Source organism: Anguilla rostrata, chromosome 2 (genome assembly GCF_018555375.3).
Source record: "Anguilla rostrata isolate EN2019 chromosome 2, ASM1855537v3, whole genome shotgun sequence".
NCBI lineage: Eukaryota > Metazoa > Chordata > Actinopteri > Anguilliformes > Anguillidae > Anguilla > Anguilla rostrata.
Window position 1 is genome coordinate 40,506,783 of NC_057934.1, and position 22,404 is coordinate 40,529,186.

General features: G+C 39.8%; 1 protein-coding gene across 50 annotated transcripts in view; it reads left to right on the forward strand.

Annotated features, from left to right (window-relative positions):
• Window positions 1–19,580, forward strand: part of mybpc2b (myosin binding protein Cb) — a 61,777-nt gene extending 42,197 nt beyond the window's left edge. For all 50 annotated transcript variants that reach the window (XM_064322149.1, XM_064322182.1, XM_064322185.1 and 47 more), the window contains 25 exons: window positions 64–212; window positions 575–692; window positions 785–833; window positions 979–1,038; window positions 1,889–2,055; window positions 2,360–2,492; window positions 2,710–2,834; window positions 3,845–3,950; window positions 5,203–5,369; window positions 5,565–5,730; window positions 8,589–8,695; window positions 8,999–9,028; window positions 9,143–9,285; window positions 10,002–10,161; window positions 10,318–10,422; window positions 10,512–10,700; window positions 10,836–10,970; window positions 11,277–11,444; window positions 11,559–11,647; window positions 11,734–11,929; window positions 12,292–12,431; window positions 15,978–16,137; window positions 16,235–16,371; window positions 18,750–18,936; window positions 19,451–19,580. In XM_064322149.1, coding sequence (XP_064178219.1) covers window positions 64–212; window positions 575–692; window positions 785–833; window positions 979–1,038; window positions 1,889–2,055; window positions 2,360–2,492; window positions 2,710–2,834; window positions 3,845–3,950; window positions 5,203–5,369; window positions 5,565–5,730; window positions 8,589–8,695; window positions 8,999–9,028; window positions 9,143–9,285; window positions 10,002–10,161; window positions 10,318–10,422; window positions 10,512–10,700; window positions 10,836–10,970; window positions 11,277–11,444; window positions 11,559–11,647; window positions 11,734–11,929; window positions 12,292–12,431; window positions 15,978–16,137; window positions 16,235–16,371; window positions 18,750–18,936; window positions 19,451–19,476 — 3,212 coding nt within the window. In that variant the 3' untranslated portion in view covers window positions 19,477–19,580. The remainder of the gene's footprint in view (window positions 1–63; window positions 213–574; window positions 693–784; window positions 834–978; window positions 1,039–1,888; window positions 2,056–2,359; window positions 2,493–2,709; window positions 2,835–3,844; window positions 3,951–5,202; window positions 5,370–5,564; window positions 5,731–8,588; window positions 8,696–8,998; window positions 9,029–9,142; window positions 9,286–10,001; window positions 10,162–10,317; window positions 10,423–10,511; window positions 10,701–10,835; window positions 10,971–11,276; window positions 11,445–11,558; window positions 11,648–11,733; window positions 11,930–12,291; window positions 12,432–15,977; window positions 16,138–16,234; window positions 16,372–18,749; window positions 18,937–19,450) is intronic.
• Window positions 19,581–22,404: the final 2,824 nt, after the last annotated feature.

A 22,404-nucleotide genomic window follows, 5' to 3' on the forward strand; every position in this document is an offset into this window, starting at 1 on the left:
ATCATAAAATAATCACATGGTCAAATTCCATACCTGATATTAACAGGTATTTGTCATTATCAGGGAAAAACATTACATTTACGGCAAAGGTGGACTCCACCAACCTGCTTAGGAAACCCACCATGAAGTGGCTAAAGGGAAAGTGGCTGGACCTGGGCAGCAAGGCAGGCAAACATCTGCAGTTTAAGGAGACCTATGACAGGAATACCAAGGTGTGTATGTGTGTTCATGCAAATGTGATAATGGCTAAACTGTATATTATTGCCATTGCTTACAAGACCCCTTCAGCATCATCTCAGCGAATGACCTTGGAATTTTGTGCAAATGCAGCATTTCAAATAAATAATATTAAACATAAAAACATAGATAACTATTTTTTTAAATAATTGTTTTACATGGACTCACCTCACCTTAGTTGTTGTCCATCTTATGCCCATATGACTTTTCTTAAAGTTTAAGTATGTTACTGAAGTGGATGATGAGCCTCGGTTGTGTAAGTGTTGTGTTTCTGGAACTTGTGCTCCATCAGCAGGTTTTACTCAGACAGCTTTTTCCCCATTTGTGTTCCTTCCAGATTTACACCTATGAGATGACGATGATCAAAGTGGTTGCAGGGGATGCAGGTGGTTACAGGTGTGAAGTCACCTCCAAAGACAAGTGCGACAGCTGCACATTTGAAGTCTCAGTGGAAGGTGAGATACATAAGTCAACCACATCTTTAAGTGCTGGCATCATTGTGTTATTTAAGCAGTGCTTCTCTTACAGACTGATTTTGTCTTTTTAGCTGCCCATGTAGAGGAGAATCAGAACATTCTCCAGGCATTCAAAAGATCGTGAGTTGGGCATTTGTGCGCACATACTGTACATGTGTGCACAGGCATACAGTGCATATATGTTTATAGTACCATGCTGCATAGCATGTGGTTCTGGTTTATAAATACTGACTGTTCTAAAGCGCATCAAATTTTATTTTCTCAGAGATGCAGGAGAAGATGAAGGTGACTTGGACTTCAGTGCTTTGCTAAAAGCTGCCAAAAAGTAAGGGTTTCTTTCAAATCAGTATTTTTCCATACACAATAATCACTCTCCTCTCTAACCATGTACCAAATTTAAGCTAAAGATTCTTGTTTTACATTTTGAATAATGGCAGAAATGTATTGTAAGACACTAACGGTACATTTTAACCACTTACAGAGTTATGAGTAAGTAAACTGACTAAAATGATGGTCTGGTTGCAAGTTATAGATATTTTTTATTTTGTGGTAAGACTTGATAGATTTTAAGTCCTGTTTTTTTTTATGGGCTTTACAAAAGTTATAAAATCCAAAGAGATTCTTCTGAGAACCCTGTTCAAATTCCTCATGTCTGGATGATACTTCTGTACTTGAGGTGACTTCAGAAATAAGGAATGGAATGCTGCAGTCCATCAGTGCATCTAACATGTGCAGTATGCTCAAATTAACATATAAGGAAAGCGCTGAACCAAGCTTGATCCCAGCACACAGCCTTCAAAGACTTCTGTCAGGTAAAGACAAAAAGACATGTTGAGGTCAAAGTACAGTTTTCTACATCATAGTTTACTTAATTAAGTCACAAAAATCAGATCAGATTCAAACCAATCAAATCAGGTGAACCTTGCACTGGGGCAGCGTTCTAGGTGGGATGGATCGGTCTGTGTGGCTGACTGTGAGGCATTGGAAATTCCACCAGATTCTAGACGGACTGGGCAACAGACAGCAGACAGCTGGTACAGATGATCTATTTCCAGAAGGGGGGGCGGAGGGGGGGGGGGGGGGGGGCAGGCCTTGAGACATGCCTGTATTTACAATGTGGGCAGCAAAGCCAGACAACTCTATCTCTCTTTCTCACTGTCATTCCTTGCATTCAGGAAGAAAGAGCAACCAAAAATTGATGAACAGGATGTGTGGGAACTTCTTAAGACAGCACACCCAAGCGACTATGAGAAAATAGCCTTTCAATATGGCATCACCGACCTGCGTGGCATGTTAAAGCGTTTAAAGAAGATGAAAGTAGTGGAGCCCAAGAAGTGTGATGGTGAGGAAAAGGGAGCTTTGGGGACAGTGGGGAGTTTATTGGGTTGCAGCTCAGTAAAAACCTACTCTGTATCAGTCAAAGTAGTCCTCAATGGACACCCTGTGATTTTAGGGTTATTTTAATTATGAGAGAACTTGATTCAGTAGTGTGCAATGTGATGTATAATTGATTTGCAGATCAAAGAAAAAGTTGTATCCACGTGCTCATCCACTGAGTCTTGTGTCAGCATAATGTAGTTTTCTACAATGTCTAAACTGTTTGCACCTCAGTTTTCAGTGTGTGTACTCTGTTGATCCACCCTCAGCCTTCCTGAAGAAACTGGAAGCAGCCTACTCGGTAGATAAGGGCAAGAGGATGGTACTGACAGTGGAAGTGGCTGATCCTGATGTCCAAGTCAAGTGGCTGAAGAATGGACAAGAGATCAAACAATCAGCCAAGTATGAGGCAGGGGGTGGGGGGGTGGGCATGGCAAGGGTTCCAGGGAACTCACAGGGCAGGGGAGCTTGAGGATATATGAAGCATGATGAAACAGAGGGCAATAGATTTATAGTAAAATGTTTTGATCCTGCCAGTGGGCAGTTCAACATCATTTCTTCTGTTTCCATCTCTTAGAAAACACATTTTCTCCTTTCCCTATCTGTTTTTGTCTGTCAGATATATCTTGGAGGCTTCGGGGAACAAGAGAACCCTCATCATAAATAAGTGCAACCTGGCAGATGATGCTGCCTATGAGTGTGTGATTGGGGATGACAAGTGCTTCACTGAGGTCTTTGTCAAGGGTAAATCATCCTATTCATCTCTCTGGAAAGATATGGGCCTTTTTTCACGAAACTGGATTACTGAGTTAGCTGGATGACTGCACTGAGTAAAACTCGAAACAGCTATTTTTGTTAACTCAGTAACCTGCTTCATGAAACAGGACCCTGTTTCAGGAAATACCCCCAAATATTAATCATGGTTACCAAAGTGATAGGAAGGATCAGCATAAACAATGTCCTTTCTGTAGATTTATATCATGTTCACTGCCTCCAAAGATTGTTTTCTGAAAATAAATTAACCCACTCAATTTTTGGTAGGACATAAACATTAAACTGTTAGGAAGCTCACAAATGATGCTGGATTTTTCTGGTGTTGGGCATTAGACGGTACAAATTGGTACATGCAGAAAATTAGTGTCTTATATTTTGATTGCTTTCCAGTTAATAGTAGAGAGGAATGCCACATCTCGTGTACACCACTAGGTCGATAACAATTTTCAACCTGGGGTAAAACCAACCAGCTTAATAAAAACAAGTATCTAACACCCTGTTAAATGATGTTACATTGGAGTTTCCATTTTTCTGCTCACTACCTTTATCTGCGTATACGCATGTGCCTAATTTCTTTTAACAGAACACTTCACAATAATCACAGATACTTATAAAACTTGGCTGAACATTTATTTCCACAAGTGACCCACCAGCATACATCTCCAACTCTGGTATCAGTGCAAATCATTGTTGTTGCTGTTGTTGTTTTCCCTCATGCTATGCATTTATTTATTAGAGTCTAATGTAAAGCAGTAAAATAAAAGTAAACGATTGTTCCGCCTTCAAGCAAGTACTTTAATAGCTACCAGAAGCCATCTTGTATAAAAAGGCACTTTGTCCTTCACAAGCATGGGTCTGGCTATTGAATCTTTAAATTAATGGGAAAAAATAGAGAATAACTCTAGAAGCAGTCTGCTGCCATAACAATGTCATTATGGATATTATGTTAATGTTTCTCACTCCCTTGTTCTTGGTTTAAGAGCCACCTATCACTATCACCAAGCTTCTGGATGACTACCACGTGGTGGTGGGAGAAAGGGTGGAGTTTGAAGTCGAGGTGTCAGAAGAGGGAGCCCATGTCATATGGTCAGCATTATCTGATTTTAATACCTATTCTATATTAATAATTATTATATGAAATCCCATCTTTGCCCTGCATGCATTATATTTAATTGTTCTTGGCCATTTAAAAATGTATTTGCAAAATAATACATCAAAAAATTCAGTACAACGTTTCTTCCATTTGGTGTCATCCTGGTCTTTATTTGGACCCCGCACTACACCTCCACTGAGGGCAATCAGTTGAACTACATTATTGTACACAGTATAACATACTGAGGCTGACCAGTCAAATAGTTTGTGATCCATTAGTGTCCTGGATCAATGGGATTCCTGGAAGAGTGGCTAGGTGGAAACCACTGCTAGCCAAGAGAACCATCAATGCTCGTCTCCCATTTGCAAAAGCACCTTGATCATCCCAAAGCATTTTGGGGGAAATTGTTCTATGGACAGAGGAGTCAAAAGTAGAACTGTTCGGATGACATGGGTCGCAGTATGTCTAGTGTAAAGCAAATACAGAATTTCACAGTAAGAATATTATACCAGCAGTCAAACATGATGTGATGGTGTGGAGATGCTTTGCTGCCTTGAGACCTGAACAATTTGCCATTATTCTAGGACCCATGAATTCTGCTCTGTACCAGAAAATTCTGAAGGAGAATGTCATCTGTCCATGAGCTGAAGCGTAATTGGGTTATGCAGGAAGATAATGAAACAAAGAAACAAAAGTAAAGTTTTGGAGTGGCCTACTCAAAGTCCTGACTTGAACTCAATAAAGATGTACCTGCTGTTGTAGGAATTTCATGCTCAAACACCTACCAATTTGTAGAATTAAAACTGAATTAAAGCAACTCTGCAAAGAGTGGGCTGAAATTCCTCCACAACAAAGACTCAAACTATAGGAAGAATTGGATTGCAGCTGCTAAAGGTGGTGCATCTAGTTAAGTGTAGGGGTGCAATTACTTTTTCACATGGGTGATAACTTTTTTTAAATTAAATAAATGAAATCATTTAAATCTGTTTTGTGTTTACTCAGGTTCCTTTAGTCTAATATTACATTTTGTCTAAAGATCTGAAACAATTCAGTGTGATAAATATACAATACAAGGACATCAGGACAAAGGGGCAAATACGTTTTCACAGCAATGTATACATGTACAGCAGAGAATAAAAGCTTTTTTGGAATTCCAATTCTATGGTAACTTATGCCAATTTACAATAATTCAATCATCCATTAAAACAGTTCCTTATTCTCTCTGTCTTTCTCCCTTCCTTTCAGGATGAAGGAAGAGGAGGAGCTGACAAGAGATCAAACCCATAAGTATCGCTTTAAGAAAGATGGGAAGAGGCACTGTCTGATCATTAATGAGGCGCAACTGGAGGACATGGGAATGTATTTTGTCTACACCAATGGTGGCCATTCCAAGGGTGAACTGGAAGTGGAAGGTATCTGGTCACTGCTGACTAAAACAAGCATGACTAAAACAAGGCTAAGACAATGACAAACTTTTGACAGTTCCCAAAGTTATGTTAATTTAGATTCACAACAAATGGACCATGACATTAACAGGGATGTGACTTACATTTTCTATGTCAGTAGCTACGGGAATACAACTTTTGTCCCTGTCCTCTTTCTCATAGAAAAACAGCTGGAAGTATTGCAGAGCATTTCCGACTTAACAGTCAAGGCAACAGAGCAGGCCATGTTCAAGTGTGAGGTGTCAGATGAAAAGGTGACAGGAACATGGTTTAAAGACGGTGTGGAGGTCGTGGCCAGCGACCGCATCAAGATGACACATTTTGGAAGGTAAAGAAGAGTGCTAGTATTTATCTTGATTGGTTCACTTCAGGTTTGTCACATTTCCGTTGTGGTTTACTAAAGAATTATTTAAGGTAACTGTAGGGCCAGGCTCTTGTAATACTAGCAGTTATATGGAAATGTAAAAAGTAAAATGTAAAAAAATGTAAAAAATTCTGGTAAAGACAAATGAAAGATGGAGTCAGGGAAGACAAATGTTGAGAACTGTAAATCTAGAGACAAGACTTGGAGGTAAGTTGTACATTTGCTCATACCTTTTATGTGGATGTAGGGTTTTTCTTGTGTCTGAATCACTGATTTTTGACTAGTAAAAATTAAACTGATTATGCAAATGAGCACAGCCGTAGCAAGTTAAATTAAATGCAGTTGCAGTATTTAAGATGTGTGTTGTTCAAGTGAGAAGAAAAACTGTGCAAATCACAGCTAAAATAAATACTGTCAGCAAAGTGAAAAGATCTAAAATTGACTTAAAACCTTGGCAAGACATCAGGCGACACCCCAATGAAAAGATGGAATATAATCAGATCCTTAATTAAAGGGATGGTTCACCCAAATTGCATAATTCTTTAATAGTTGTCTATGGTTAGTTCCACAACTGGTTGTTCTACGTCTTCTGCTATGTTGCAGCTAATAGTAGAATTAAACCCTGATATCCATTATTAGCTGCAGCATTGCAGCAAAAGCAGGAGAGCTAGTTTATGGAAACTACTGCCCATAGACAGTCATTATAGAATTACTCAGTTTGGTTTAACTATCCCTTTAAATTGGACTTATTTTGGCATGTGAAACAAAAGTGAAAAACTTCAACAATACTCTTGAGAAAAAATTGAAAATCACTTCTGCACGCTTCAGTCCCCCGTGCACATGGGTTCAGGAGCACCGTTCTCTTCCTCTCTCTACTTCAAAAAAGCTCCACTGCCATTCCGTTGCACACTGCAATATTGTAGAGCATGCAGAAAACCGCAAACACCTGTACCACTTTCTCTGGGCTGTGCAAGAAGGCTCCGCCTCTGTGGTCCAGGCAACAAAATCATCTGTTAAAGATGCCAAATATGCATTCCACCACATTTCCTCCTTGTACCACTCCATCTCTGGTGAAGTTGGGTTTTGGACAAGCGTCAGCAATGGATAGGCACGGTCACCTTTACAGTAAATAGGCAGAAAGAATCTTAACACATCTCATAAGCAAAAACTTCAGAAAACAGTAATATTTTTCGTAGTCTAATTTTGTACCCAGTAGTTAGCCACCTCCGTCACCATCTCTCTTCTTCATGAACAGGCTACTGTCCCTAAGTATGAAGGAGTCATGTGTGCATTTGAAACCACATTTGCGATGATGTTCCAGTAGTCACACACAATCTGAAAATTGATAGAATGTGGGTGCTTTTATGTTTCTGTACACATGCTCATTTGTGATGAGAGTATCAGGTGAACGTGTGTTCAGTCAATTGCACCTAGCACACCTGGGCAATTAGCAATGGTAAAAATGTTTGGTTTCCAGAAGGGCCTCTCGGTTATTCGGAAATCTGATGTAACGGGACATTCAACGCAGCTTTGCCTTCAGCACCAGCGACTGCATTTTAAAAGGCGGCCTGCAAAATGCCAGCTAATGTCCAGCTGACGCGCTGGAATGACCCAGAAGCTGGGAAATGCAGAGTGGAAAGGACGCACTAGAATGACCCAGAAGCTGGGAAATGCAGAGTGGAAAGGACGCGCTAGAATGACCCAGAAGCTGGGAAATGCAGAGTGGAAAGGACGCGCTAGAATGACCCAGAAGCTGGGAAATGCAGAGTGAAAAGGACGCACTAGAATGACCCAGAAGCTGGGAAATGCAGAGTGGAAAGGACGCGCTAGAATGACCCAGAAGTTGGGAAATGCAGAGTGGAAAGGACGCACTAGAATGACCCAGAAGCTGGGAAATGCAGAGTGGAAAGGACTGGTGTTGCTGCTGGAATAGCGTGGCTTTGTCTTGCAGTCGGCTCCAGATCATCTCCCTGCTCGTGCAGTAACTGGAATGTGGCATGTTGGTTATACTCAGATTCTCCTCTGATATGCCGAAATGCAATACTCTATTTAGAAAGATTCTCTCCATTTACAAACGTACCACACTGACAAGGTTCCCTCCTAAGAATGGAAACTGCCACCACGTCGATGTTAAGACAGATGTTAAAACACAGATAGAATTACCTTCGTTTCAATGGCCACCAGCCAGGATAAATCATCTGTAGCAGGTCATATGCATACATTTCCATTCTCTCCTCCCATATTTTTGTGGTCAAACATCAGAATGCCCAAAAATACATGTGCATTAACTAAAACACAAATTTACCTGCACAAACCACCGGTGTAAATATGGACAGGTGCCTTTTGTCTCATTAGGGTCTATAAAAGCACCGCAAATTCTTAGCAAATATGGCCCTTAAAGTGTTCTGAACATTCTAGCCTGCAAAAAACAAGTAAATGAAATAAAATATTTATAGGCTAGAGTTAAAGGCTTACAATTTAAAATATATCTGTCACTTATTTTGTCAAAAACACAGCAACTTATCACCCTACAGCACGAAGCAATGATTTCCATAGGAATAAAATCATGCCAGCGACCTGCAGGGGGAAATGGTTACCGGGCTAATGCAAATCTCAGAATGCACTAAAACCTATGAGAAATTCAATTTTAAGTCTGCATCGGCAAACACCCTTGCCTATTGGGCATACATTAATAGTAGATATGGCTGAAGTTTAGCCTAAAAACAGACACACAGAAAAAAGCCAGTGTGAATTTTGGCCTGGATTATGGTGGAATGGTGTGATGCCTTCCTTCATGTCCCTTCCTTCTTCGACTTATACAGGATACACAAGTTGGTTATAGATGATGTGAAGCCGGAGGATGCTGGAGACTATACCTTTGTCCCCAATGGATATGCCCTCTCCATCTCTGCAAAGCTCAACTTCCTGGGTGAGGCCGTGAAAAGTGTTGTGAAATTAATTATGGAAATGACAATGTAATATAAAACTTAATATGAAAGTATGGATGCTAGTTTTAGCCCACAGAGATATTTTAGTTTTAGGGATTATATAAATAGATTACAGAATTCATTCAGCTTATTTCGGACAAACCGCAGTATGCTGTATGTATGATAAATTATTGTCCAACACAATTATTATACAATTCAGATTTGTTAACAGTATGATTACAGGTGACTGCAACTAAAGGTAAATAATGGGATGTAGCACTGACTTATTTCTTTTTCCCTCCAAGAAATTAAGATCGACTATGTGCCTCGACAAGGTAAGGCTTGCTCACTGTGGTTTCTGTTTGAAAGAACCACTCATATATTATGCATTATCACCAGGTTTCCTCTTATGATCCTGAGCTCTAATCATCCCCTTGCTTTTCCCTCAGACCCACCCAAGATTCACCTGGACACCACTGGAAGCATGGTTTCCCAAAACACTATAATTGTTGTCGCTGGCAACAAGCTCCGTCTAGATGTGGAGATCACTGGGGAGCCTGCTCCTACAGTCTGCTGGATGAAAGGAGACAAGGTGAGGTGATGGTACCTCACCTTGGGTCATAATGAGGCAACTACACAAACTTTTTCATGATGATAGCATAGCTGTGCCTAATCTTGCCACTTTTCAGAAATTGTGCTGATAAAAACACATTTTAAAAGAAAGTAAAAGCACATATAGAATCATTGTGTGTACTGTTTTGAAATGTCACCGACTGGCCATTGATTATTGTATTTATGCTAGTTTGTTGTTTGTATTTTAAAATTGAATAGATAGACCATCTGTTCCACCACTGTATTGATTCCATCTGTGGTGGTCCTAATCTCACCATTCCATGGGTCCAAACTGGAGCCCGAACCATGTAACTAGTAAAATGACAATATGGCGTTTTACACTGCAAAAATTGTTACCTATGACCTGAGTTATAGATTATATTCCAATATTTTTAGATGGAACTTTTGATTGGGTGGAGGGGGTAAACGCACTTGGACGGAGGCTGATTAACATGAAGGTTATAAATGCTTAAATGTTGTTTCTTTCACATGGCAGGACTTCTACTTTCTGACCCTGGATTTTACTTTCTGCCGTGTGTTTCTTTCTGCGATCTGTTTTATATATTGTATATGCACTTTGAATGGATAAATGAGACAAATTTACAGTACAGAAAATCTGCAGATACAAACCATCTGTAACATTATGTTTCCGTTTCAGAGCAATCTGTATTAATATTGTTTGTCCCCGTCACCCAGGTTATTTCAGATGAAGAGGGACGTGTGCGAGTGGAGAACAAGAAAGACATGAGCTCCTTTGTGATTGAGGGAGCAGAGAGGGAAGACGAGGGAAACTACATTATTACTGTCACCAACCCTGCTGGAGAGGACAAAGCCAAACTCTTTGTCAAGATTGTAGGTCCGTACCAGCTGACTCTTTATGTGACAGTGTCCCTCTTAACACTCTCTGAGATTACAACCTCAGCTCTCTCTTGCTCCCTTTTTATCTCCCTTTTTTCTCAATCCTTCTTTTCTGCCCATTTCCTGCCTTGACCCCACCTCCTTTTCTCCGCAGATGTGCCTGACCCCCCCGAGAATGTCAAATGTACATCGGTGGGTGAAGACACCGCCGTCATTGTCTGGGAACCTCCCAAATTTGATGGGGGTGCACCTATTAAAGGTACCAACCATTTACTGCTTTGCCCACCTATCACTTTTTTCACGGGTTGATGTACATGAGGCAAGAAATGCTTTGTTTGACCCTCCCAGGCTATCTAATGGAGAGGAAGAAGAAAGGATCCTCGAGATGGACAAAGCTTAACTTTGACATATATGAGTCGACGACCTACACTGCCAAAAGGATGATTGAGGGGGTGATGTACGAGATGAGGGTGTTCGCAGTGAATGGCATCGGCATATCCCAGCCCAGTCAAAACTCCAAGCCCTTCATGCCCATTGGTTTGTACAGCTGTTGCTCCTTCCTCTGCCTTTCTTTTTTTGACCATGCTCCTCCTTTTATAACACCACACAGACCCCTGCAGTGATAAGCCCACTAGCGCTAACGTTTGTCCCACCCCTCATTTCTCCCCCAAGCCCCAACTAGCGCACCTACGCGCCTCATAGTGGATGATGTGACAGACAGCACTTGCACCCTGAAGTGGCTGGACCCTGACAGAATAGGAGCGGGGGGCATCGATGGATACATCATTGAGTACAGTAAGGAAGGAGGTAAGTGTGTGATGCCATGCTGGAGAAGTGCTTTAACTGAAAATGAGTGGATTGTTTTGATTAGTGAAAGAGAACTTGTATTTTTGATTTTCTAATTTGCTCAGTCATTGGACTTAATTAGCAGTTGTTTAGGGCAGGTAAAGTATGAACATTCTCCTACTAATCACCCTGTCCTCTGAATCTATTGTCTTCTCTCTCCTACCATTCAGTGGTATTTCTGCTTTCTCCCCATATCAATGATTTCTCATGTCTGCGCTCATTGGAATTCTTTACTCTGCCTGTCCCCTGCTCACCCCTATGCTTCAGACACAGAATGGGTGCAGGCCAACAAGGACCTGGTGGAGAGGAACGGCTACACAGTCCGGGGACTTCCCGTTGGGGAGAAGCTGAATTTCAGAGTGGTGTGCGTCAATATTGCAGGACGCAGCCAACCTGCCACCCTTCAGCAACCAGTCACCATCCGCGAGATTGTGGGTAAGCGGCCTCCTCTCGCCATCCAGCCCTGTGTCATTGCTCATACATGTGTACATGTGGATCTGTGTGTTGTATTTGTTGCAAGTAACATCCATCTCTCATGCTGTCTTACAGAGCTCCCTAAGATCCGTCTCCCGCGTGAGTTGAGAACTAAGTACATCAGGAAAGTGGGTGACAAGATCAACCTGGTCATCCCCTTTCAGGTGTGTGGGTGCTTCACTCAGTCAGTCTTGGTGGATGGTAGTGCCTGCTAGGTGTGCGGTGAATGACAGTTCTTTACACATTTCAGGGTAAGCCTCGCCCTGTTGCAATATGGACTAAGGATGGTGAGCCAGTAGACCCCAAAAAAGTGGGTGTGCGCAACTCCAACGTGGACACAGTCCTGTTCATCCGATCTGCTGAGCGGGACCACACTGGGAAATACACACTCACAGTGCAGATTGAGAACATGGAGGACAAGGCCAGCATTGATATCCGAATTGTGGGTCAGTGTCTCTGTGTCTGTGCTACCATTGGGACTTCATGTGTTGTAGTCCTGTTTGCAATAGATAATAAGCAGCAGTTGATAAGGATATTGTTTCACTTGTGCGTGCCTGTTTGTTCTGTAATAAGGAAGAGACAAGGCCTCATTGTAATTACTAAAACAAGCCAAAGTAATGATAGCCACCATATGTTCCACAGACTTTTCCTGGTCCACGGATCCACACCTCCACAGATACAGGAAACAGTGGAGACTAATTACAGAATTTAAGAGCTTTGATGGAGAGCAGTATTTCAGGACAGCATCACACCCATCCTCACTCTCTTTATGTGCTCTCTCACTTTAGATTTTTCTCTTTCTCTCCAGAGAAACCAGGGTCACCCATTGGGGTGAAGGTAACTGATGTGTGGGGTTTCAACGCAGCTCTGGAGTGGGGCCTCCCCTCAGACGATGGCAACTGTGACATCACAGGCTACAGCATACAAAAGGCTGACAAGAAAACCATGGTGAGAATGGAGAGTTTCGGTACTGGATGTGTTAGTGTATGTGTAAGTGTTTGTGAGGCAGGTAAATGGGATGCTAATGATGGGAAAGTACAGTTCATAGTATGAGTGTACTGGTATTGAGATGATGCATAGAGCAGTCCAGTGGCCATGTACAATGTGGTGGCCTGAAAAAAAACCTGAAGTTGTACCAATGTAATGAAATGCAAAGGGGTTGATTTAATTGAGGTTCTATAGGACACATCTTCTGATACCTCTGATATGTTAGTTTTAGGGTAGCTACGATCATTGAAACCGGGGGCTTACGAGGAAGGAAGGTCATTTACTCATGATGGTAATGAAGACATACAGTATGGCCCGGAGGGAAGCTAGCAAGACTAACTATGATAATATGAGTCACAATTTAAAACTTTGGAGCAGGATTTTTAGAGGTGATTCCATGCAGCTGGAATGAGGGGAGGAAATGTATAAACAATATTCCAAAGTTCCTTTATTTATGTACTGAAAGCAAATAAAAAATGATTAAGCATAAATTAGCAACAGTGTCATGTGTAGTGGAGCTGACTTGGTTGGGATTACAGAGATACGGCATGGTGTAGGGGATGGTGCATACAATGTCAAGAGGGTATAAACAGAAAGCAAGGACAGAGGCAATAAAAGAGGTGGGAGAATATCCCTGTTTTAAATTAAATGCACTGTAAATTGTAAGTTGATCCCCTTGTTCTTAGTGAAAGACTACTGGGGCAACATAAGGGAGTAATATAGGACTATGCTGCATGCCATGCCAGTTTCGGACAAAAATGTGTATATAGCCCTCTATGGAAACATAAAATAAGCTTGTAAAGAGAAGTTATATTAATGGGAGATTTCAATAACCTAGCTATTAAATGGGAGGTGATATCAGGATAGGGAAATTTGAAGAGCTTTTAGGTGCTGTAAATTATTTTTACATCTTTTTTTGGCACTTTTTGTTACTCCAAATCAATTCAGGATCTGGTTTTGTGCAATAATTGTGACAGAATTTCAAGCTTAGAGGTAATGGAGCCATTGAAGACAAGTGATTTTAGGACAGTTGTTTTTATGTGTTTTGGCAAGACAGGGCTTCCTCTTTAAGCTCAGAATTTTTTAGGGATGTCCCAATCCAGGTATTTTGTGTCCCAGACCAAACCAAGTACATTTCTGATCTGATACCTATATTTTTGTTGTTTGTATTTTTGAAAGTATTCAACAGCTGGCCTTGACACAAGAACCCAGCTTGGCTTAAAATCAGTAAAACAATTCCAGGGTACGCATGAAAAGCTTAAACAAATTAAATAGAAAATAAATTATTATTTAAAGGGATATTTCACTTTAGTATAGTAGCCAAGGCTGCATACATACACTCACTCTCTGACATAAAACCAGCATTATATGGTCATTTTCTTAAAAATGTGTTTTTATTTTACTTATTTATTTTACTCATTTATTATTATTGCTATTTTCATGTTTTTGTGTTTTTGCTGTTGTTGTTTTTTTGTTTCTATTTTTATTTCCCCCTCTTTTTTGTAAAATACAACAATATTGAAATTTTGAATATACTATAGACACAATAAAGTGTTAAAAATTCCTTGCATTAATGAATTAAGAATTAAAGTTAATAGTCTAATTATCTCACAACTACTTTTGATCAATTTCTAATATGCTGTTCTATGCTGTCCGATTTATACACATGCCAATTTACAGTGGGATCTCATGTACTTTTTTTCATTACTATTACAAGGGTAATAGACTGATTGCCAGGGTGCACAGCTCTGGTCCTGGTTTTTGTCACAAACAGTTGCCTTAGTTTTAGTTCACTGATAGCTCTATAAACTGGTTCACTCCTGTATTTGAGCACTGTAAAATCTTTAGAATACACTTGCAGTATGCAGGTTTAGTTGGTGCTTATACCGATATAAGATCAAGATACAATTGAGCTAATGAAATGATTTTAAAATGGAGACAACGCATTCCAGTGACGCCACACCTTTAAGAGCATATGCAATTCTGTTACGCAAGTCTCAAGTTATGTTGGATAAAAGAAATATATAGCTCTGTCAACCACAGGGATCCACCTTCATGATTAATGTGTACACTGTCGCATAATGGTTCAGGTAACTGGGCTTGCAACTCCAAGGTTGTACATTTCGTTCCCAGCTGGGGCACTGCTGTTTTACCCTTAAACTGAATTACCTCAGCAAATATCCAGCTGTATAATTGGATTGTGTGTATGTTATCTCTTTAAATTGTTCTGGATCAGAGTGTTCCTAATGCCTGAATTATGAATGCTTATAGACTGACTATTCAAAAACCATAAAAGGGTGTGGACTATAATATTTTAGGAAGTCCTCCTCACCCCTAAAACCGTATTTCTAATTTACAATAGATTGTTTACATATGATGTCATCAGGAAATGTATTGCCATTTTCCTCTACACAGTATATTCAATTTCATTCCATAGGTTTCAGTCCCCTAACTCATGGGATCTAATTCCATCTTTATTTAAAATGACTCAGATGTACAGTGTTTAACACATTTATTTGATTGTGCTCCGCCATTTATTTTTGTAATATATGTTAGTGTTGTAGCTGGCTTTGTATGTGTCACTGCTGAAGACAACATCAGCTTTAAAAGTGACTGCGGCACGAATGGGTATTGAGATGATTTTTATTAGAGTAACTTGGTTACTGCAGTTATTTAAACATTTGTCTCCCTACAGTGAACGTGTACTATAGTTATAGCAGAAAACAAATTACACTGAGGCACATTCCATGTCATTTAATGTCAAGCAATTCTAGTGCTGCTTGCCTGACATGTCAGTGGTGTCTTCTTGCAATTATGACAGCTGCCATATCATTGACAAGTGTCCACGGTACATGTCTTTTAAATGCACTACGTTATCTCCCAGTTTCCAGCCATCTTAAAAAATTCATTATTTTTGCAAGTGATTTGAATTTAAAATTTCAATATGCTTGACCAGACAACACACGGTGTCACTATTTCTCAGTAGTGCAGTTGCATGCTCTTTCCTCCCATGACAGGTGCTTGCTGAATCATACATCGTACAGATTTTTTCTTCTGATTATTGCAATGCTTAACATGGTTAACAGGGGCAACATCACAGCAATCCTTTTTTTAAATAAAAGTAAAATAAAAGTGAATTAACAGTTATATACAAAAGTTGTCTCAGTAGATTAAAGAGGGCTTAGATGCAAATGGCTCAAGAAAATACTGCACAAATATGAGTTCCTGTGTCCATTGGTGAATGGTAAGCTTAGGCATATACTGTACGTAGATGGATGGTATGCCTTGATGGGCTCAATGGCCTGTTATCATAATATTATCATGACATTTTTTTCTGTTCTTATACCTATATAACCATGCACTGCACAGAGATAACCAGAAGTCAATGCAGTTTCGAAGTATAATTGGAATTTATACTGACGCTGCTTGGTGGGGTGTCTGAGGTATTCTGACTAAGCTATACCCATTGAACAAATATACCCTTTGAACCCCTTTTTCTCTTTTCAGGAGTGGTTCACTGTGTATGAGCACAACAGACGCACACACTGTACTGTGTCTGACCTCGTCATGGGGAACGAGTATATGTTCCGTGTCTACAGTGAGAACTTTTGTGGGCTGAGTGAAGAACCCGCATTCAGCAAGAACACAGCTACCATAGCCAAGACAGGTAATTAACAAAAAAGCGGCTTTGTACCGCAAACAGTGATGTTCTTGAGACATGGTGCACCACCATTAACCATTGTTCTTGTCTTGTTCATGTGCAGGTTTGACTATAAATCAAGCTGCCTTTAAGGAGAAGGACATGAGCAGTTCCCCCAAGTTTACACAGCCCTTGATAGACAGATCTGTTGTTGCAGGCTACAGTACTGCCATCAGCTGTGCTGTGCGGGGCTTTCCCAAGGTAGGTCTTTCATACTGTGTGCTAGTGCTGTATCTGTATTAATATAAAAAACTATGCTGAAGTGAAATGCTGAAGCTGACTTATTTTCTCGTAAGTATCAAAAGACAGGAAAAGACATCGGTCAGCCCTAACGCTAACATCAGCCTGCTCTCCATCAAGGTGTATCAGCACAGATTTTTGACAACTGTTACAGCCCTGCATTTATCTAATGCACTTCAAACAACATGTACAGTACTCACCACTGGGCAAATTGCTTAAAATTCAAATCTTCATTTGTTTAGAGCTTTAGAACAATGGAATCATTCAAACTTGGAGAAGCTAGCCTAATTTAGTAAGTTAGCATTGTGTCTCCCCATGTTAAGTCTATGGACAATTCAGCATCCAGATTTTGAATTTTGAGGTCTCATTCAAATTTAATAAAGTCTACAGAATGAGGGGTCTTAGGTCTGGATTCGTTGAGTTTAAATTGAATTATGCTTGCACAAAAAAGTCTTAATTTTTAATGCAAATTATTTAGGGGTATCCACAACACAGTAATGCTGTAACGTACTGCATCTATACCATCTGGATTTCGGGAGCCCATAGAGATTGTTGTCCACCTGTGAAATGGCATTGAGATTGGTTTTGAAATGGCAGAGATATCAAGCTTTTATATGAGAGTGCTACCATGCTCAGTGTCCTTTAAGAACTGTTTTGTTTACTGAGCATAATGACTGCAAATTGAACATTGCTGTTTTATATGCTTGGTTCTAAGTCACTGGGAAGTTCTGAAAGCATCATCACACAATTACCCTGAATACAAATCCTGGTCACAACAACATTTTTAAGCACACAGTAATGCTTCTAAGAACGCTCTCGGTGCAAATCAATAAATCACAGCATGAAATACAGGGGGCCTTTACCCTGGGCCTCTCAAGCTAAAGTACTAGTTTTCAGTGCAGTGTATGCATATCGTAGTGCAAAATTAAATGCTAAACATTCAAGTTCCAACTGTGGAGGGAAGTCACATGGATGGATGCACAATTAGGCATAGCGTCGACTTGGAAAGGAATACTTTAGTGGGTAGGGTATTCCTGGCATAATTTTGCATTATCAACTGTTGTGTCAGATGACACATATTGCAGTTATTTGGCATATTGCAGTTATATTTTCTTGCAATAAAGGACACAGTTGAATCAATTTCAATATTTGTATTTCTAAAGTATAGCAGTGTGTTATATAGGCTAAGGGAAAAATGTATCAAGGCATATTCCAGGCACACTGACAAAAGTGCAAAATTGTTCAACACAAGACAAAACACAAAATGGAAAAGGTAGTTAAAGAAATGCAATATTTTTAAAAAGGAATTTGTTCAATCATAACAAATTCAAACACGCTTCTCCTGTCCCCTGTTCCTGCTATTTGGAGTGCGCTTTTACACACATACTGTCTCTTTTCTCTTGCTCATCAAATACACAGAGAACATGCAGCTTTGGTGGTTTGTGTGAGCTGGGACCGCACACAAAATGGCTACATTTCACACAGTTGTAATGTAGATTGTTCAGTTTACGCAAAGTCTGTTTCAGAGAAAAACTGTATGTCGGAGGCGTCGTAGTTATAGAACATATTATTTCAATAACTATAACACCCACAGTTATTTATCCCCACCATAATGTCTTTATCCACTTCATCACATGATTGCAGTGAATGCATTTTGTGTGATTGTGTGAAATTAGTTTTGATTGTGCTTGATAGATCATTGACACATTCGCACCAGCACCTGCTGCCTACTGTCTGGCAGGCAATTTTTTTATGAAGAAAATGGTATTTGTACTGCTTGTATTTCTTTACATTTACGTTCTTTATGTTTTTCTTTTTTTTTTCAAATTTAAGAAAACATTGTAATTTTATGCCAAAATATTTAGGAAAAGTCATTGAAGGAGGAGAGCATTGTATTTACAGTGTTGGAGTAATTTTCATTTAAAAGTCTAAATAGCCAATGGCATTGCCACTGGCCTTTCTAGTGTTAAATCAATGAGAAGGTGATTCACAGAACTATTCCCAATATGGGCTTATCACAAAGCATGGTGTTTTTATAACCAGGCACATCTTCAAGGTGCTCTCCCAAATATGACAGAATGGGCATACACCTGCAATTAAGCATTCTAGTTTTATGAATAAGAAGAGGAATGGGATAAAAAATGAAAGAAGGTCCACTTGAAGGCACTTTAAAGATTCAGGTTGTTTCTGGGGCTAAATTGCCTCATGAAAATCATTATTTAAATGTAAAGATTTTCAATGGGTAAATAAAAAGATTGATGCTCTGTTGCACTAAATATCGCATTACAAATACTTGACTATATGTCTACTGTGTCTACCCCCCCCCCCCCCTCTCTCAGCCCAAGATCATCTGGATGAAAAATAAAATGATAATTGGGGAGGACCCTAAATTCCTCATGCAGAACAATCAGGGGGTTCTGACCCTCAACATTCGCAAGACCAGCTTGTTTGACGGGGGGAAGTACAGCTGCAAGGCTGTCAATGATCTGGGAGAGGATGTAGTGGAATGCAAGCTGGAGGTCCGAGGTATACATGGATTAGAATTATGAGTGATGGAAGTGTGCTCAAAAGGGTCACTGTGTTACAGGAAGTTCGGACATTTAAACACAACTTTGTGAAACATAAAAGGTTATTACACATGATAAAGACCATGACTTTGTCACAGCGTGGCTGAAAAAATGTTCAGACTTAGCCTCATCACAGAATATCAAAACGTTATTATAAGTATCTGTGTAGTCATCTTGTGCTAATTGGATTTCCTGCATTGATAAATGTTATACGATTCAATGACAACCAGTCTGTGTGACAATAATTGTGATAGGCTGATGAGGCTCATCAAAGTTATGACTTGGATAACTCAAGCTGATTATAGGTCTCAGCAACAGAAATCTGTGACCTATGAACTAAAGACTATTAATAACCACAATTCATTGGCATTCATATCATTAGCATGGATCCTGTGATGTAGCAGTAATATGACTGCGCAACTGCAGAATTATTCCTGTTTAAACCTCCCTTATATAACTGCTTTTTTCCCCAGTTATCCAAGCCGAGAAGGTGGAGTGATGGCGTGAAAAGCACAAATGAAGTGGCGAATTACAAGACACACAAAAGGACAAAAGTTCAATGGCAGAAAGTAAAATAAAATAAAATATAATTGAAGTCATAAATTGCTTGTGTCTGTCTTTTATAACTGTTCACACTCCATTAATTACAGTGGCTCTGAAGTGCAGAACTCAAAAACAAAAAGATCACAAAAACAAGAACTTTCTGTGCCAAGCGCAAACAAGCAAAGAAAACAAACACAAAAACATACATCCGTGAATGTCACAAACTTCTGTTAAATAAACGACTCTGAAATGCAATTACAGCATGCAAAAACAAAATATTGCTTAAGTAAGGAAATGTGTCATCGGTAATATTTGTTGAATTATATTTATTGAATTTTCAACATTAATTTGCAGTAGCTGGACGTTAAAGTTGAATTCTAAATTCACTTTCACTTATTTACACTAGCAATGACCAAGGACGCTAGTTAAACCATTTTTTAAGTAGCTGAATAAAAAATGTTAATGTCCAACTAACGTTTAAAATTCAAGAAATATAATTCAACAAACCTCATTGAGCCAAACAGCAAGCTACCGGTGCCAAACGCTTGAGTCTGCAACAAATGATCATGCACTTGATGACACATTTCCCTAATTAAGCCTCATTTTTGGGTTTTGTATGCTCCACTTGCCTTCAGCGGCACTTGTGTTCGTATGCATCGTTACACTTCAAAGGTGCCTACAGAAGCGTTTATTCTACCTTTATTTGTGATTTTCACCTCTCCTGTTTTTGTGTTTTATTTGTTTGTTTGCGCTTGGCACTTCAGCACAGAAAGTTCTTGTTTTGGCTTGCGGGCTAGCTAACACTGTGGACTTGCTCTTCTGAGCTCTCTGTGGCCACTGTCCTTGGATGAGATGGGAAACACAGGCAGTACTATGGGCATTATCCAAAGTATGGATATAGGAGCACATTAGCAGAGTAGGTCAGTGGTGAAATCACTGAAGAATGTCAGCCAAACCCAGCTCTAGAAACAGCGACACTGCAAAAAAATAACTAAAATGTCGACCATTGTTAATTACGTAGGCTACCTGCTAAATGGATAATAGAGAGGGTGGGCCGGACTTTACTTACCTTCAATTGAAAAGATGGTCAGCATGCAAAACAGTGCCATGTCGAATGATTTTGAAAAGGTCAATGGAAACACTGTTCCATGCAAAATATGTGCTGCCAAATTCGCATACCACATGTCGACATCTATGATGTTAACCCACATCACAAGACATCACAGAAAGGCCAAGGCCAACGGATCATAGAAAACAAGCATCCAACTTCATAGTAAGACCTCGCCAGTGTGACAGCTGTCCTGCTGAAACCACACTTAATTGCAGATTTAATTGCAGAAATGGTAACAAAAAACATGTTTCCTGTAAGCATGGTAGAGGGTAAATGGTTTGGGGCCTACTGGCATTTGTTGAATCCGAATATACTCCTGTTCGATGTAGGCTATTGTTGAGCAAAAAATTACAACAGCCCAAATTGAATGCAGTGAAACAGCTGCTTTGATCTCCAAGTCCAGCAAGGTTGTGATAACCATCTATGTGTGGACGGCACTAACTACAGTCTTACGTGACCGTAACTTGCCACTTCATTGAAGATTGGGTCATGTGTTAACCTGTGCAGTGAGCAAAGAAGAATACAATCATTCTAGAAAAGATATAGCAATTCTTATTTTTTATTTGTTTTAACGTTTTAACAACATGATCTGCTCTGATTCAAGTAGTAGCATGTTTTTATTAGCAGTATCAAGGGCATAATTTATGGGGGTGGCAGCGTTGGCTATTGTGGAAAGTGATCTACGATGTGGAGAGCGTAGATCAGCCAAAATATAATTCACAGTTACAAAGCTAGCAGTGACACTCTGGCTTTTGCTTAATTCTGGTATGGCCTAACCCAGAAGCTCCAATATAGTGCCTGGAGGTGTACTAACAAATTTTTAAGCAATGGAATCCTATGAGTTCCATTCCCCCGAACCGCCTGCTCTGTTCCTGCTCTCTGTGTCTTATCTCTAGACCACCCCTTTGAAGCTTCTAGCCCTTTGAAGTTTCCTAGGGATGAGAGCAGGCTAAATGATGAATTAGTGGTCTGACAATAGTGAACTTGAAATTCAATTGTCTATCATTATCTCACAGACCATACTGAGCTGTGTTAATTTAGAATAGTAACTGGCAAAGCAACCTGCAAAGTGGCTGAAAATAGTTGAAATAACTAGTTTCACTCAGACTCAAAGAGGCTGTTTTAGAGGGAGAGAATACTTTTATTTTCCTATGGGAGGAGATATGCAATTATCCTAAAACATTTATTGGCCATTATGTTGGGTCATTCATGACATCATGAAGGACTTGGACCCAACAGCTCAGAGCTCAGTACTACATTGGACTCCACCCATTCAATCTGCACTAGCAACTGATGGAATTTATGTAATGACTGATGTAATTTGATGTTGCAATTCAATTGATTTCTCGTATGCATCGTGTGGGTACAGGTTTTTGTTTTAGCCCAGCTCTAAGACACCTGATTTGACTTGATTGAATACCATGATTTGTTCATTAGTTGAATCAGGTGTCATAGTGCAGGGCTAAAACAAAAACCTGTACCCACACCAGCCATTTTTGCATAAGATTGGGCACCCCTGGCCTAGAGTCAGCACAATGGCTTGTTCCTGACATACAGTAGTTAAATTAACTATGCCAAAGTGTACTTGCGTAATGACTGTAAATCCAGAAAACTCACACAAAAAGCCTATTCATCCTCCATGACATAGCTTTTCAGAGTTGTTGTTCATCATACATAGACTATCAAATATTATCAAATATAATAGATTATCAAAGCATTTTTATGCTGCCTCACTGAAACAAGAACCATACTTTGCAGTACACACAGCAGCTG